The sequence below is a fragment of the Lepisosteus oculatus genome, chromosome 3 (genome assembly GCF_040954835.1).
Source record: "Lepisosteus oculatus isolate fLepOcu1 chromosome 3, fLepOcu1.hap2, whole genome shotgun sequence".
Classification (NCBI taxonomy): domain Eukaryota; kingdom Metazoa; phylum Chordata; class Actinopteri; order Semionotiformes; family Lepisosteidae; genus Lepisosteus; species Lepisosteus oculatus.
The window spans coordinates 8,410,532-8,425,420 of NC_090698.1; the positions used below are offsets into that span (position 1 = coordinate 8,410,532).

Below are 14,889 nucleotides of genomic sequence, written 5' to 3' on the forward strand. Positions count from 1 at the left end.
TCTGACATTGTGGTTTTAATACAGTTACATATATGCACCCAATGAAACAAAAACAGCACACAACCACTCTGGCCCCTAACTATCTGAAAGGCTTTTCTGCAGCAGATCTTTCATGTGGTGGGGTTTTAATGCTGGTTATAACCGGAGCAGGCCAGGAAATGTAATACTTGATAAGTACATTTTCTGGCCTGGAATTTGAGAGGGTACAGAGGTTTTATTTATAACTTCTACTTTATTTTGGAACCGAGATCTATGTTATATATCACAAAGCGAAACGCTAGCTTTAGTTCGTCAGTCCGTGGGCTGTCCCCACACAAAAAAAACGATGACTGAACCCATGATTGTGTTCTCGTCAGTTTTGTACTCGACACTGACAACGTAATCTTACAATGTGACTGTGAAAACGTGAGAGCTAGGCTCTAAAAGAACTGACAGCCTTTTCAACGTGGGCGACGAAGTCAGTACATTCCTCTGTGGCATTGGATCTAGTTCTTCCGTCAGAGCCGCTCCTAATGGCTAAATGAACTCCGCCCTAATGGCTGACTTCCGTCTTGACGTAGTGTGAGAGTGGGCGTGTTCACAGCTATTCACCGCCCATTTATCCTTTTAAGGCAATAAGGGGGAGGGTACGATTAGCGGAGTGACGCTACAAGCCGCCTATTAAATGTCACACTTGATCGTCCTGGTGCTGATAGACGGCACTTTGCAGCAATCAGGAGGCTACGTTCGGACAGACGTTGAACTATATAAAACATTTTCGCGGCGGGCTCGCTCTTTGTGATAATGTCGGCGGACTATGAAGATAGGTAAGAGAGTCTTCCGAACAAGGGCTCGCTTTTTTGTTAACTTCCTTTATAAACTAAGTAAAATAAACTATATGCTATGTTTAATCATCTTTACGGATAAATACCGTGGTTTTGTTGGTTAGATTCCTGTTTTGTATGTGGTTATAGTTTAAATGTATTCTTCTCTCATGTAAGACCTGTAGTTTTCGTAGGGGGTATTCTTAAAAAAAAAACAAGACCGAAACATATAATCTCGGAAGTCCGAAGGTATTTTGCTTCCATAAATGCGTTTTAGGGAAGGACTAGCCTAGTATCGCTGGCCTCCGGGCCTCTCGAGTCTTGTGATTGATCGTGTGGGTCTGTAGGTGAGTCATTCGGTGCACGCATCTCACATGATACGGTGTTGCAATCGGCTTATAAAAAGTTATAAAACCGATTCATTTTCCGATTGAACAAAAGACCTGTTTTAGTTTAAGACCATGGTGCTTTTGGGGCGTGGAAGGTTATTTGATCTTCACCGGGACTAGAAAATGATTTTAACAATCTTCGTAGTTCACACCTAATTTTATTAAACGAGTAATTGGACAAAGGGTGGCTTGCTAAAAAATGAGAGGCGATTGTGTTGAGAAACGCGGAGGCCGTATCGAGCTGCCAGCCCCATTAAATCGACATTGAGAAAGCGTGCCTTGCCGGTCAGACCAGGCGAGCACATGGTTTCCGGCGAGACAAAAGGAGACAGGGCCTGGGCCGAAAAGCGCGTCAGGGCCTGGGCCGAAAACCGGAGAAAAAGATACGTGAATGTCAGAATTTGGGCCCCGGTGAAGTTACTACCGCCTTACTTCTTTTTTTTTTAAGAAAAAGTGTGAAAGGAGGGTCGGTAGGAAGGCATTGCGGCGTGGGCTTTAAAGCGAGGCCTAGTGGCGGTGCGCCTCTTTTCCGGCCTGCGAGCCTGGACTGATGCAGTAAGACGGGGAAGTGGGTTTCAGTGGTGCAGGCGCTCAGTATTTTCAGATCGCTAAATCGAGGGCGATTTTTTTAATAGTTGTGACTTGACTCGATACGATGTACAATCGGCGTCTGTTTCTCAGGCCTTAAAGAGGCCTGTAGGGCCTCTGGTGTACGGGATCCCCTGTCGGCTTTACACGGTGAATGGCAGAGAAGAGGCCGGCCATCTTGACTCCGGGCAGAAATAAAAAATGGCCGCCCCCTCACTCGGACTCTCCCCCCCCCCCCTCCATCTCCAGCCGAGATTCCGTAGCCATCTTGTAAAACTCACCCCATTCCTCTTTTTCTTTTGTGACACCACCATTTTAACGCCACCGGTTCTCTTGTGTCTTGAAACGCCCGAGTGGTCTGCCGCCCTCCTTTTTAAAACGGGGAGAGCGCTCGCTTCGCGGTTCATGGGGGGAAAACCGTTCCACCGCCTGTTTGCTCTAGCATTGAACGTTTTTTTTGCATTTGTACCTTTTAAATCCACTGAAGCAGCAAGAAAAATATTGACAAATGAAGTAGTGATTTCGTTTTTGGTAATCCTTTACGTTACCCCTATCTAATCTCGGTAAAGCGTGAATGTTCGTTAATTGGTGCAGCCTATAGGCTAAATGGCTGTATTTGCAGAATGAACGAAAATGGCTGCCAGACCTCGCTGCATGCTTGGGAAATAAGGCATGTGTCTGCTTAAGCTGTCAATTGGAAACACTGGTATCGCTTGTTGGTGCTGTTCTTTGCCCACGAAGGCCTCTCTGGAGGAATACAGGTGAAGACGAAAGGCTGACGGTGAAAACTTGTCTTTTCAGACCCAGAGACAATGGCCCCGAGGGAATGGAGCCAGATGGAATCATTGAGGTGAGTGAGTCGCTGGAGGGCACGAGGGGCATCTGTGCTGTGAATCTGAGGCAGGTGGAGAAAAGCATTTTAAGGTCGTTGAACGTTTTCTTCACGTGCAAATCTAGTTTCCTGGAAAATCATTAAAATGCTCAAACCTTCAGCCCTTTCATGGGGTTGAATGTAGCTCCCTTAATGGAATACCTGAGTCGCCAGTAGTAGGCTACACTGTACCGAGTGGCCCAGTGCATATGCGTATGTTGAAATCTATAGCAAAGGTTTGTGTGGCGATTGAAGAGGAAGGAGGCATTGATCATTGAGAGCATTCCTTGGATTTTAAAACATCTTGATAGTTCAGCAGAATGAGAAGGTAATTAGTTCTGTCACCTTAAAGACTAGATCTGATTATTCAGCTAGGTCCCTAAGCATAGCACCAAGTCGCTGTCTTCAGCACATGCTTAGGACGCACACTGAAATCTCTTCGAGACGCCTTGAGATCTGGAGTTCCTGTCCTCTTGGGACTTGCCCCTATCACTGGGCAAGGCGGCACCTGTGAGGGTGGTGCTGAGTCTTATATCTGGTGGGGGCAAAGCAAAGCTGCCCGTGTTCATCCCAGCCCTCTCTGCACAGTGAGCACAGGCTGGTTCATGCTGCGGGCACAGGGTCGCGCTTGGGTGTGTGGCTTTGAGGTTGTCGTGAAGTAGCAAAGGTACAAAGCTCCTCCTGATACAGGGCTCCTTCTAGTGCAGCATACCTGGGCGTTGAGAGCAGCAAGATCAAGTCTCCTGGGAAGGGGGAAATTAGAAATTGTCACCTTAGCGCTGATACAGGTCTCCAGTGCGCTGGGTGTTGTGCAGGCAGCGCTCTTTCAGGATGGAGGCTCGCGGGGTTGGTTAAGGGCACGCTGACGTCTCCCCCCCTGCTCCTCTTGCTGCAGAGTAACTGGAACGAGATCGTGGACAGCTTCGATGAGATGAACCTGCGGGAGACTCTGCTCCGGGGAATCTACGCCTATGGTTTTGAGAAGCCCTCTGCCATTCAGCAGCGGGCCATCCTCCCTTGTATCAAGGGTAAGTGTTGCCTGCTCTGGGTACATCAGTGGGCACCACAGGCAGCCTGTCTCTTCCTGTTTCTCTGCACGTCTCCTTTCGTTGTCCATGGCATTTTAGATTAAAGGGGGACTGCAGTTCCACTTTTTAGGACTAATGTAATCTTGGTAACAAATTAATTGACATTGAAAAAAAATTACAATTAACCCCTTAATGAGCATAAGGTGTAGTGCCAGCTCTCAATCTGACTTGGGACCTGTGTATCATTTCATTGTTAAAACCTTATTTGGAGGTGAGTTGTATATCCATAAAAGGCTAGACTGACATTTCCAGTTCTGGAGATGACTGAAAGTTATTGGCTATTGGAATCTAATTTTGGAGCTGACAGTCTGAAAAAAGGTGGTCTGGTTGGTGAAAAATGCTGTCATTCATTGTATTTTCAGCCATTCAGAGCCCTTAGGGGATGGGACTTCCTCTGGGAGCTTTTGGCTGCCTTTTCCCTGCATTTCAGCTGTCAATCATTGACTCAGAAAGGGGTAATCAATCAGTTTATTTGTGGTCATTGTTTCACATTTGAAGGCCACTTTAAACTTTTTTTTTCAATGCCTAACAGCAGAAAAGCCTCTAGCAGTAGCTAGAGTCTTTTCATAGCACTTGTAACAGCCTTTTACATATTTTTCTTGGTTTTCCAATAGCTTTTATACATTTTGGGGGTGGGGGGGTGGGAAATTTTTATTTCAAGTCCAGTCTTCACAAAAGGATGTAGAATTTTTTCGAATTGATCAATTTGTCCTGAATTTCTATCCAACCTAGTAGACACCTAGGACAAGGCCTGCAAGCATTTGCCCCTGACAGGCATAAAAAGGGAACGATTTTACCCCTGAGGACCAAAAAATGGGACTTTTTTGCCTGCTGTTCTTTTTCCCTGTATCTTTGTCAGCTAATTTGACACATTAAGAGATAAGAAAATTGACTGTTTCATAGTCAAAGCCAAGGGGGTTAGCTTCAATTTAAGGTCAGAACCAGGCTAATGCTATGTTCTGCTGCAGAGATATAACAATATTTAAGGGGAGAAAATTCCAGGCAGAAATTGGCTCGAAGGGCCAAAATCACTAGGTTTAAGCGCTGCTTCACCTTGCTGGAGGTTTTCCCCCCTCTTCTGAAGTACAGAACATGGTGCTGTGCATGTGTGGAAATTTAATCTATTGTGTGGTGCAAATTGGAAGTTTCACAAGTTACTGTGTACATTTTACTTTCACAATGGTTTGGATATACTTGTCAATGCTGATTCTTTCTATGCCTGCAATATAAAAATAGCTCAGTTCCCCTTTAAAGCTCTGAGTTGTTATAGAGGTACATTCCTGGTATGGGGGACAGGTGAAATATTCTCAGCACACTGACTGACTCCCTTTCCTCCCCCTAGGTTATGATGTAATTGCCCAGGCCCAGTCGGGCACGGGGAAGACGGCTACGTTTGCCATCTCCATCTTGCAGCAGATTGATGTGGAGCTGAAGGGCACCCAAGCCCTGGTGCTGGCGCCTACCCGAGAGCTGGCACAGCAGGTGAGCTCTTGATGGTCACGCGCACTAGGAGTCTTAGGCGAGGGTGGGGAGGCTTTCTGGATTTCCAAGGAAAATTGGTCTGGGTGTGTGCGGGGTGGCCCTGGCTAGAGGTTTGTGGACTGTCTCACTGGGGGGGGGGGGCCTTTCCCAAAACTGAACGTGTGCTTCTGAATTGAGATCCCCATCCCTTCAGGGTGTTATTGTTTCTGCGTGGCACAAGGTCATTTGCTCTAGAGCTGAGATCAGATCAGGTTTTGAGCCAGGGTGAACTGCAGTGATGTCGTACAGATCTCATCTACATTACGGGTGGCGATTAAGGTGTCCCATCCATGAGGCTTGTACCTCTGTCCGCTTTAAGAGGTGGAAACATGGTTGAGTCCTTGGCCGATGAGAATCGAGACGTGGGTGTGGAATAAGGAACCATCACATGGTTTTCTGGGGGTGGGGTAAGGATTTGGCAGTGGAGAGGTCTTGTGCACTTTCCCTTGCAGTGCTGCACGCTGAAGCCCAACCTCCTGGCGCCTGTCCAGTTTGGGGAATGTACTTCTGGAACAGGGCTTTGCTGCATGTTTGTCCCGCCCCTGTCACTGGGCAAGGAAGTGCCTTCACAGTGACACCGAGTCTTATATCTGGCAGGGGCAGAGGGAAAACGCCCACATTCATCCCAGCTCTCTCCGGGCAGTGAGAACGGGCTGGTTCATGCTGTGGGCACAGTTGTTGTCGAAGCGTCTCATTGTGGTTGGCCTTCCCTGGGCTCGGTGAAATGCTGAAGTTGGTTTCGAGGTCCTGCCAGCTTCTGTTCGTAATGTTTCAGTGAGCGATTGGGCCCAGGGGGTGTTGGGTTTGGAGCTTTTCTGTGGGTAAAAAGTGGCATCGTGCTTCCTGTATCCCCATTTGAAGATAACTCGAGTTCAGTACGGAATTAAATAAACAAAATAGGCCCAGTAGTGACTTTGGCTCATGCTGTGGAGAGGCAGGACTTTCGCTGTGACCGTAACAGTCTCAAGTTGCTGCTATCCTTTCCAGGTGGATTCTGCCCACGGGGAACTGCACATGATCCAGAAAGGGCTGGAGGATGCGAGTGTGTTGGCTGATCTCCCTTTGGTTCCTCTCCTTTTCAGATTCAGAAGGTGATCCTGGCCCTTGGGGACTACATGGGTGCTGGGTGCCACGCCTGTATTGGAGGGACCAATGTGCGCAGCGAGGTGCAGAAGCTGCAGGCCGAGGCCCCCCACATTGTGGTGGGCACCCCCGGGCGCGTCTTTGACATGCTGAACCGGAAATACCTGTGTAAGTGTCGCTTCTGCTCCTCTCAAACGGACTAAGTGGAACCTGCTGGTCCATTTATTTTTTTTCTGCCCGCTGAACTGCGCTTTGTGGCTTGTCCAGCTGGGTGCGATGGGCTCTTGGTGCTGTTCCCGGGGGGGGGGGGGGCATGTGATTGCATGGAGCTGTGAATGATGATCCCCATGCGTGTCAACTGATCTCGGAGCCTGCTTCAGCTCCTGTCCCCTCGCTGGCGTTCTGTCGGGTGAAGGTGTGATCAGGGCTGGAGGGCTCTGGGGCCGTGATCATAGCTTTTTAGACTGACTGCAGCTCCCCCCTGCCCCCCCCCCCTGTTCTTTGGGTTTCCTGCACTCCTGTGAAACCAAACACCTGCATCAGCGAGACCCTTGTATTGGGGGTTTATTGGCAGCTTTGTGCTGCAGTGATCGGTTCTAACTGCTTCACACGAGCAGGGGAGTTCCTTGACAAGATCCTCTGACATGCAACCCCCCCCTTCTGTTTCAGCCGCCAGGTACATCAAGATGTTCGTGCTGGACGAAGCGGACGAGATGTTGAGCCGAGGGTTCAAAGATCAGATCTACGAGATCTTCCAGAAGCTGAGCTCCAACACTCAGGTAAAACCCCGTGCTCCTCCGGATTGTGCTCTGGGATCTCCTGAGCTCGTATTCTATGCTGTGACCATGCTTGCATATTCTGTGGCAGTTAAGGATTTGCTTTACTGGTACCTTTAGACAAAGTTGATTGACTTATTGGGATAGATGCACCGATGTATCTGCATGTGCAATGTAAGATTGGAGGTTCTGCAAGCACAGCATGCCACCTGGAGGTGACCATTTGCTTTGCTGCATGTCTGTCCCACCCCTGTCACTGGGCAAGGAAGTGCCTTCACAGTGGCACTGAGTCTTATATCTGGCAGGGGCAGAGGAAAGACCCACGTTCATCCCAGCTCTCTCCGCGTGGTGAGAGCGGCCTGGTTCATGCTGTGGGCACAGGCAACAAGTTGGAGAGCCACTTGCGTGGCAGGTGGTGTTTGGTAAAGATCCTGTGTTTTAAGGGTTGGAGGGGGAAAGCCATTGCCTTTGGGAGCTGCCTGAAGTGTCTGTGGGGTGACTTGACCTTTGGTCTCATGCTCGCAGGTGGTGCTGCTGTCGGCTACCATGCCCGCCGACGTCCTGGAGGTCACCAAGAAGTTCATGCGCGACCCCATTCGGATCCTGGTCAAGAAGGAGGAGTTGACCCTGGAGGGTATCCGGCAGTTCTACATCAATGTGGAGAAGGAGGTAATTGAACATTGGTTTTGAGAATTGAAGTCTCTTTTGTGATTAAGCTCCATTTTCAATCTGGATATGGATCCAAACTTTCCTGTTTAGACTGTATTCTTTTAAGAAAGGGTAGCCTTCTTAAGTAAATGTTTTGCAGGTGGTAATTCATCTGTACTTGGTTGCATCAAGGAAGTTCTGAAAGTTAATCCTGTTCTACGGACAGGGGGCATTGGCCTGAAATGGGTAGCCCTGCTTTTAGTTAGGTCTCTGAGGGGACCTCATTAGATGCTCTTGTTGGGTAGGGCAGAGCTGTGAATGATGATCCCTCATGCGTGTCAGCTGATCCCAGAATCTCTTGGTTCCTCTTGGGTCCCCCGGCGTTCTGTCGGGAGGGCGCGAGTGGGCCTAAAGGGGTCTGGGACCATGATCTGTGGTTAGGGAGACTGAACATGGCTTCCCCTACTGCCTTAGCTTTGTTAGCAGTGAGACGGAGACTCCGTATGTTGGTGTCTTGTCATATGCCGTGACTAAATGCACTACTCCGCTGGGATTTGTAGCGTAGGATCTAAGCACCTGGGGCCTTGTTTCAGGAATGGAAGCTGGACACTCTGTGTGACCTGTACGAGACCCTGACCATCACACAAGCGGTCATCTTCATCAACACGCGCCGCAAGGTGGACTGGCTGACCGAGAAGATGCACGCCCGGGACTTCACGGTCTCTGCTCTGGTACGATCCCGCCTTTCTAAGCCTCTTTTCCCAAGTCCGAGATCTCCAGATCGTAAAGCTTTGTGGTAGATGTTGGAGCTAGGTGAGCCGTTTCCATAGCTGTGTGGTTGTCCATAGGCAGATGGGGGAGGGTCCCCAGATTACCAATAGCTGACGTTGGAGTGTAGTGACTTTGTGATCATGCCTGTCACTCTGTGTAGCAGTCAGTGATGTTGAGCAGTGGAATGTGCTTTCTGGCAATAGTCTGCGCTATCTGATTTCATACTCGATTAGTTGGTGCTAGAGGCCTGATCTAGTGCTTGTGTGTTCCAGCACGGAGACATGGATCAGAAGGAGAGAGATCTCATCATGCGGGAGTTCCGGTCCGGCTCCAGTCGAGTTCTCATCACTACTGACCTGCTGGTGAGTTCCTAACAAGTTTCTCCCAACTTCTGCAATTCCCATATGGAGTTTCTGGGATTAGACAGTACTTTAAAATGGTCTTGAACTGCTGTCTGCAAGTGTTGAGACTTAGTATAGTTCTGGTTACCAGGGGTGTGCAGTTTGTCAGTATACATGTGTAGCTGACCTTTCCAGACTGAGACAATGTTGCCTTTGGGTGCCCTCTTGGACACTGCTCCTCTGGCTTCAAATCAGTTCTCCCACAGTAGTATTGATAGTATACAATAGTATTTTCATCACTTTCCCTACGGGATTAATAAAGTATCTATTGACTGATATGCCAAAGAACATCCCTCTCCTCTGTGGCCAGCTCAGTGGTACAGGAGGAACGTAGGTCTTTGGCAGATTATCTGGCTGCTCTCCACAGCACTTGGGGAAATCATCCTGAAATGCTACTATATAGCAGCTGACAAATCCATTACGTCTCGCAGTGCAGGCTTTGAGAAAGGATTACATTTGTGCCTTACTCATATGAATGCTCTGCTCAGAAGCTGTTGGCTAAATATTCCTATGACGTTTCCCTAAACCGCTGCTTTAACAGTGCAGGTGAACTACCTTGGACCCTCAGTCGGGTCCTTGCGCCAGGCTGTGTGATTTAAAAGGGTGGATGAAGTGGAGAGGCTGAGCTTTGTTCGGTTTTCCTCTTTCCGCAGGCTCGGGGCATCGATGTGCAGCAGGTGTCGTTGGTCATCAACTACGACCTGCCCACGAACCGCGAGAACTACATCCACAGGTGAGCGCGGGTTCTCTCCGCTGTGCGGCTAGCTGTTGGCACTAGCCGCTGTTCTCAGCCTGGCTGTCTGGACGTAGAGGCTTGCAGGTTTCCTAGTGGGACACCCGGGTGGAGTTTGGAGCCAGTGATCCTCTGTAGCGGACACAGAGCCCCGCGACCCTGAGGGTTCCTGCTCCATGAGTGGTGATACCCCCAACTGACTTGGGGTGAAAAGATGTCCTTGTGTCTTGAAACAATTAAGGAGTGGGGGAGTTGCAAACCCTGCTCTTGGGGAGCTGAGTGCTGGTGGTTTGAAGTCCACTGCAGTTTGTTCCACTAAGGCAGCTCCAGTCCTTGAGGGCGCTGGTGAGCACGTTGATTTCTCTTCCAAGTAAAGAGGTTTTTGACTTGTGGGACATGTAGCGTCCCCTGCCCCAGAGCAAGTGTGGCGAGAACTCATGAATTGGTCAGCAGGAATTTTCTGGGCACGGTGGTGCCGTGTGGCTGCCTGTATCTGTTAACCATGCCGGTGTTTCTCCCCCCCCCCTACAGGATTGGCAGAGGTGGGCGCTTTGGCAGGAAAGGCGTGGCCATCAACATGGTGACTGAGGACGACAAGCGCACCCTCCGCGACATCGAGACCTTCTACAACACCACCGTCGAGGAGATGCCCATGAACGTGGCCGACCTCATCTAGGGCGGTCCACCTGCTCCTCCCCCCTGCTGCCGGCAGTCCCGTTCTCCTCTCCCCCCTCCTCCACCGCTCGCCCCAGCCCGGACCCCATCATTAAACTGACCGTGCTGCCACCCGCCTGTCACTTTGTGGGCTCTGTCTAGCTGTGCTGTCCTTGAGCCTGCTTCTGGCTCCTGTTCCCGAGGCCTCCCACTGTCCCTCTCCCTGTTGTGGTCAGCTAGCTGGGTCTCCCTGCGGCCGAGCCTTCCGGCTGGCTGCTGTGGGTCCTTGTAGAGGAAGGAGACTTTCAGTGGCGCGATGCCCGACTTGGAGGTCTCTTCCGGCCTCCCTGTTGTAGCTCTGCAGCCGCAGGGTGGCTCCAGTGAGCTGTTGGTTGCAGTGTGGGTGGGGGCGGGCGTTATTGCATGGTTTGAGTGGGGGTGGGGGTTTGCCCCTTTTATTTTCTCCCTCGGGAGAGCTGGCAGAAAGTTGTCTCCGGCGCTTCCCACCCAGAGACGGCCTCCCGTTCCTCGGTCCTCCCGCTGGATGCGGGGAGAAGGAGATGGGGGTGCTGTGGTCTCTGAGGGGAGAGGGGTCGGTGGAGGCGAAGGCCTTCTCAGACCCCCGAGATGCGCGTGGAGGGAATGGGGAGTGGTGAGGCTGGCCCGTTGAAAACGCGCCGGCCGCTCGACTCCATTCTCATTTGGGTTCTGCTTGGTAACTAGTGGGTGGGGTGCAAAAGGCATTAACGTTTACAAGGCGGGGCAGATGGGAGGTGTTCTCTTCTGGTTGTCATTGACCACTGTCTTCTGTCCCAGTGCTTTCCCCCTGTTCTTCTGTCTTTAATGTGCAGCCGGGGGCTTTCCATCTAAGGATGGAAATTCCCCTGATGCTTCTTTTCTCAAACCCCCCCCCTCTCCTTTCTGCGAGAGGTTTTTTTTCCTTTATCTGCAGTGTCTGTTTTATCACCTACCTCTGTTGAGTTGGGTCACTTATGTGTGTGCGTTTGTCTGAGTTAACGGACCAAACTGCAGAATGACTTGAGTATTACAGTTGAAATAGAGATAATTCTTTTTTTTTTTGCCTGTCTCTTTGGGGAGGGGGTGATGGGTGGGAGATGGGTGGGGAGGGAGGGGCTGTCTATTTTAAAAGGAATTCTATAAAAATTGTGATGAACTTTTTTTTTAAAAAAGACAGAATCAGTGTATTAAACCATTTTTCTACATTGGATCTGTATAGTATTTATTAAAGGTCTTGAATAAAGTTTTTTTTTCTCATTTCTTTTTGGCACTGGTGTGGTTTACATGACCTGAGGAACCTTGGAAGTGCGCTTGAGCTTTGATCCACGAACAGGCGATGCTTTCTCCCTTTTGTAAAGGCTGCAGCAGCTTGGGAGTTGATCCCAGAAGCGGGTTGAGGGCTCCCCGTCTCGCTTCTGCACCTTTGCTGCGTTGTGGTTCGTGTTTCCCCGGGCTCTCGGGTCCGGGTTGAAGACTTGGGAGTGATCTACTCGGCCGGAGTTCTGCGTGACCGGTTTCTGCACGAAATGCCGAATTTCACAAATACTCCGCGGGCACGGTTTCAGATGTCTTCAGCATACCAGTTCAATAAGTTTACCCGTGCGAGAGGTTAAACACACGCTCGTCTTTCCATCGATTCTCATTCTGTTTTGACTGTTAAGCGCTTTTATCTGACGGTTGGGCGAAAAGGGATTAAACAATTTGATAATGGGGTGCAAACCATGTAGGTCTACAAACAGGCCATTTGGTATGTAAAAACGTGTCCTCTGCGGCCACGTCCCCACTTCATCTGTCAGGGGCGTAATATCTGTGGGAACGTTTAGTACAAGCCCACACACATTTTCTGATTTTTACAAGGAATACAATGTTTTCTTAAAGCGATAATTAAAAAAAGGGTTAGAAGGCGTTAAGGCTGAAAAACAGCCGGTGGAGGCGGTCTGAGCTGAGCTCCGGCGGCTCAGACAAATCGGTGCGGTTTGGCACGATTACGCAGGGAGATGAGACTTTTTAAAAAAAAAACATGTGGCGTGCGAGAAGAGGAGTACGCGAAACGCACACAGCCATAACAAAAACAAGCAGCCTTACAAACAAAAGTCCATTTGTAACGATTGTAGAGCGAAGATAAAACATCGCCGGGAACAGGGCTTCTCGTAAACACGATGGAGATTGCGATCGGAGCCTCCATGGGACGGGGCAGGTGTAGGTGCGACTGTCTCCGCGGAGACCATGCGCCCGCAGAGTTGTTGCTCCTGACATTTGGTTTTCGGAAGGTCGTCGACATCCTCAAAGCTCGTGCCGCCGTCTCGCGGAGCCCGAGGCGACCCCGTCTCCGCAGCGCCGCCGCCTGGAAGGGTAAATCAGTCGAAGCTTTTGGAGAGGCGCCCAGCATGCGTTTCGCTTTCCCCGTCGGTATTTCGCCCGAAATATCAATTTTATATAGGAACAACTAATAGGTTTATTCTATGCCGAAAAGAGGAGAAAGAGAACAACGCTTCGGCCGTGGAGCCTTCTTCAGGTGTCAACCTTCGGCTGACTGACTCAGATCTCGCAGAAGCTTCCTGCAGTTTACCACGGTCTTTAAGAAAAGATTTACGCCGGTGTTCTGGGTCGGCGGACTGGAAGGTCGAGGGTCCGAGTCTCAGCGGGACTGGACGTTTGAAGCCTTCAGCAACAGCTGCTTCAGTCTTCATGGTGGTTATGGCGGTTGAGAATGTACTTTCTCAATCGACTTACCTGGTCAAATGAAGGGAAACGATAACGTACGAGACAAGTTCATAAAACTCTGGAGACCAGCTCTGGGAAAAGAAATTAAATTCGTGCGCAAGATATCATGCAAGTTTACCGTGGTTTAGCGTCACGACGGAGAGCCCACTAGCTGGCAAGAGTATGCCAGCCCCTTAGTACACTTGCGTGGCTCTAGTGCAGTTCTAGGGAATGCCCACCAGAGGGCGACGCTATTCCAGCCTGAGCTCTGAGAATCGGTAGCTCAGGAGCCGAGGGTCCCTCTGCTGGCGGCCAGGAGAACTGCTGTTCAAGTGTTTTCTTTACAAGCTTCCGATCATCGTGTCGCCGGCAAATCCCAAAGAACAGACTGGTGATCGTCTGCGCCTCCCGTGCTTTCAGACAAGTTACTACTGATGTCAGGGACTCCTTTCTTAGTTTAGAAGGATGTAGTTACTTGACGTGGCAATTATACACACTCCATTCTGCAGATCACTGTATCGAAGACTGTATAAATTGATAGAAGTTCAAGTAGGCAGCTGGGTCAGTATGTGCAGGCTGCACTGGAAAAAGTAAAGGTTTATTCCCTGCTGAAAAGAGAGGAAAAGAAACAACGTTTTGGCTGTAGAGCCTTCTTCTGGTGTGTCCCGAGTTTCTTCTCTTTTCCATATACAACATCTTGCATTAGGAATTTGTCTTTTCACATACCACAACTTGCAAGAGAGGAGCTTGGGGTCAGAGCACAGGGTCAGCCATTTGTACAGCATTTCTGGAGCAGTTGGGGTTAAGGGCCTTGTTCAGGGGCCCAAAGGAGGAGAACTCCTCTGTCAGCTGCAGGATTTGAACCAGCAACTTTCCAGCCACAGGCGTAGATCCTTAGCCATAGAGCCACCACTCCACACTTTATAAAACCTTTACTTGTTCCTGTGTGAATTGATCCCCCCTCCCCCCAGCATTGTGCGAATTTGGTGACGGCATGGTAACCGGGTTCAACTCTGGCTCCAGCTCCTGGGGTGCTGTGTGTGTGGAGTTTGCATGTTCTCCCCTGGCTCGCTTGGGATTCCTCCACGTGCTCTGGTTTCTGCCCACAGGTCCAAAGACATGCTGGCAGGTTCATTGGCTTCTAGCAAACCTGGCCCTGGTGCGAGTGTCTGTGTGTGTGCCCTGTGATGGACTGGCGTCCCGCCCAGGGTGTGCCCTGCCCTGCACCCGCTGCTTGCTGGGATGGGCTCCGGCCCCCCTGAAAGTGATGTGCTCTTGTCGATTTTGTGCAGCAGCACAGGAGATTGGGAATTGTAACCGAGGTACAATATGTAGTTGTCCCCAGCGCGGCTGTGAGCCAGTGATGCCAGTGTGTGAAACCCCAGCGGTGTGGACGTCCGCCAGGGCCTGGGCTGAGAGAGTGACTCCAGCGCAGCACAGCAGCCCTGAGGTCAGGGGGCGCCATTTATTCACAGATAAATACAGGGAATCACAACTTAGAAAACTTTACTTTGATATATATATACCTAAAACAGTATATATGCTCACATCCCGTTAAGGTTAGACGAGGCAACAGTTACATAACAATAATTTCTCTCGTTCGGGTGTATTGTTCCAAGTCATGTTCAATCATTTCCAAACCAGGACAAATCCCAAACCACTCAGGGCCGGGAAGAGGGCGACGAGCTCTCGGCCGCGCCGCTGTGCCACCAGGGCCTCTGGGTGCTTATTGACAGAAGCCGTCAGTAGTGTCTCTTGTGCTCTGATCACCACACAGGTGCGCCGACTAACTCCCTGGACAAGGAAGGAGGGGGCAGATGGCACACAGTCCGCCTTCGAACC

General features: G+C 50.1%; 1 protein-coding gene and 3 non-coding genes across 4 annotated transcripts; all 4 read left to right on the forward strand.

Annotated features, from left to right (window-relative positions):
* Positions 1-713: 713 nt before the first annotated feature.
* LOC102694465 (eukaryotic initiation factor 4A-I) lies at positions 714-11,587 on the forward strand. Its single transcript, XM_006627562.3, has 11 exons — positions 714-806; positions 2,582-2,630; positions 3,547-3,679; positions 5,082-5,221; positions 6,343-6,511; positions 7,013-7,122; positions 7,645-7,788; positions 8,361-8,498; positions 8,811-8,900; positions 9,593-9,672; positions 10,204-11,587. The coding sequence occupies exons 1-11, from the start codon at positions 784-786 to the stop codon at positions 10,346-10,348; spliced, it is 1,221 nt and encodes a 406-aa protein (XP_006627625.1). The 5' UTR covers positions 714-783; the 3' UTR covers positions 10,349-11,587.
* Positions 3,133-3,273, forward strand: LOC138237912 (small nucleolar RNA SNORA48). Its single transcript, XR_011189232.1, has one exon. It is a non-coding gene; the product is annotated as a small nucleolar RNA SNORA48 (small nucleolar RNA).
* Positions 6,672-6,815, forward strand: LOC138237916 (small nucleolar RNA SNORD10). Its single transcript, XR_011189236.1, has one exon. It is a non-coding gene; the product is annotated as a small nucleolar RNA SNORD10 (small nucleolar RNA).
* LOC138237917 (small nucleolar RNA SNORD10) lies at positions 8,081-8,222 on the forward strand. Its single transcript, XR_011189237.1, has one exon. It is a non-coding gene; the product is annotated as a small nucleolar RNA SNORD10 (small nucleolar RNA).
* Positions 11,588-14,889: the final 3,302 nt, after the last annotated feature.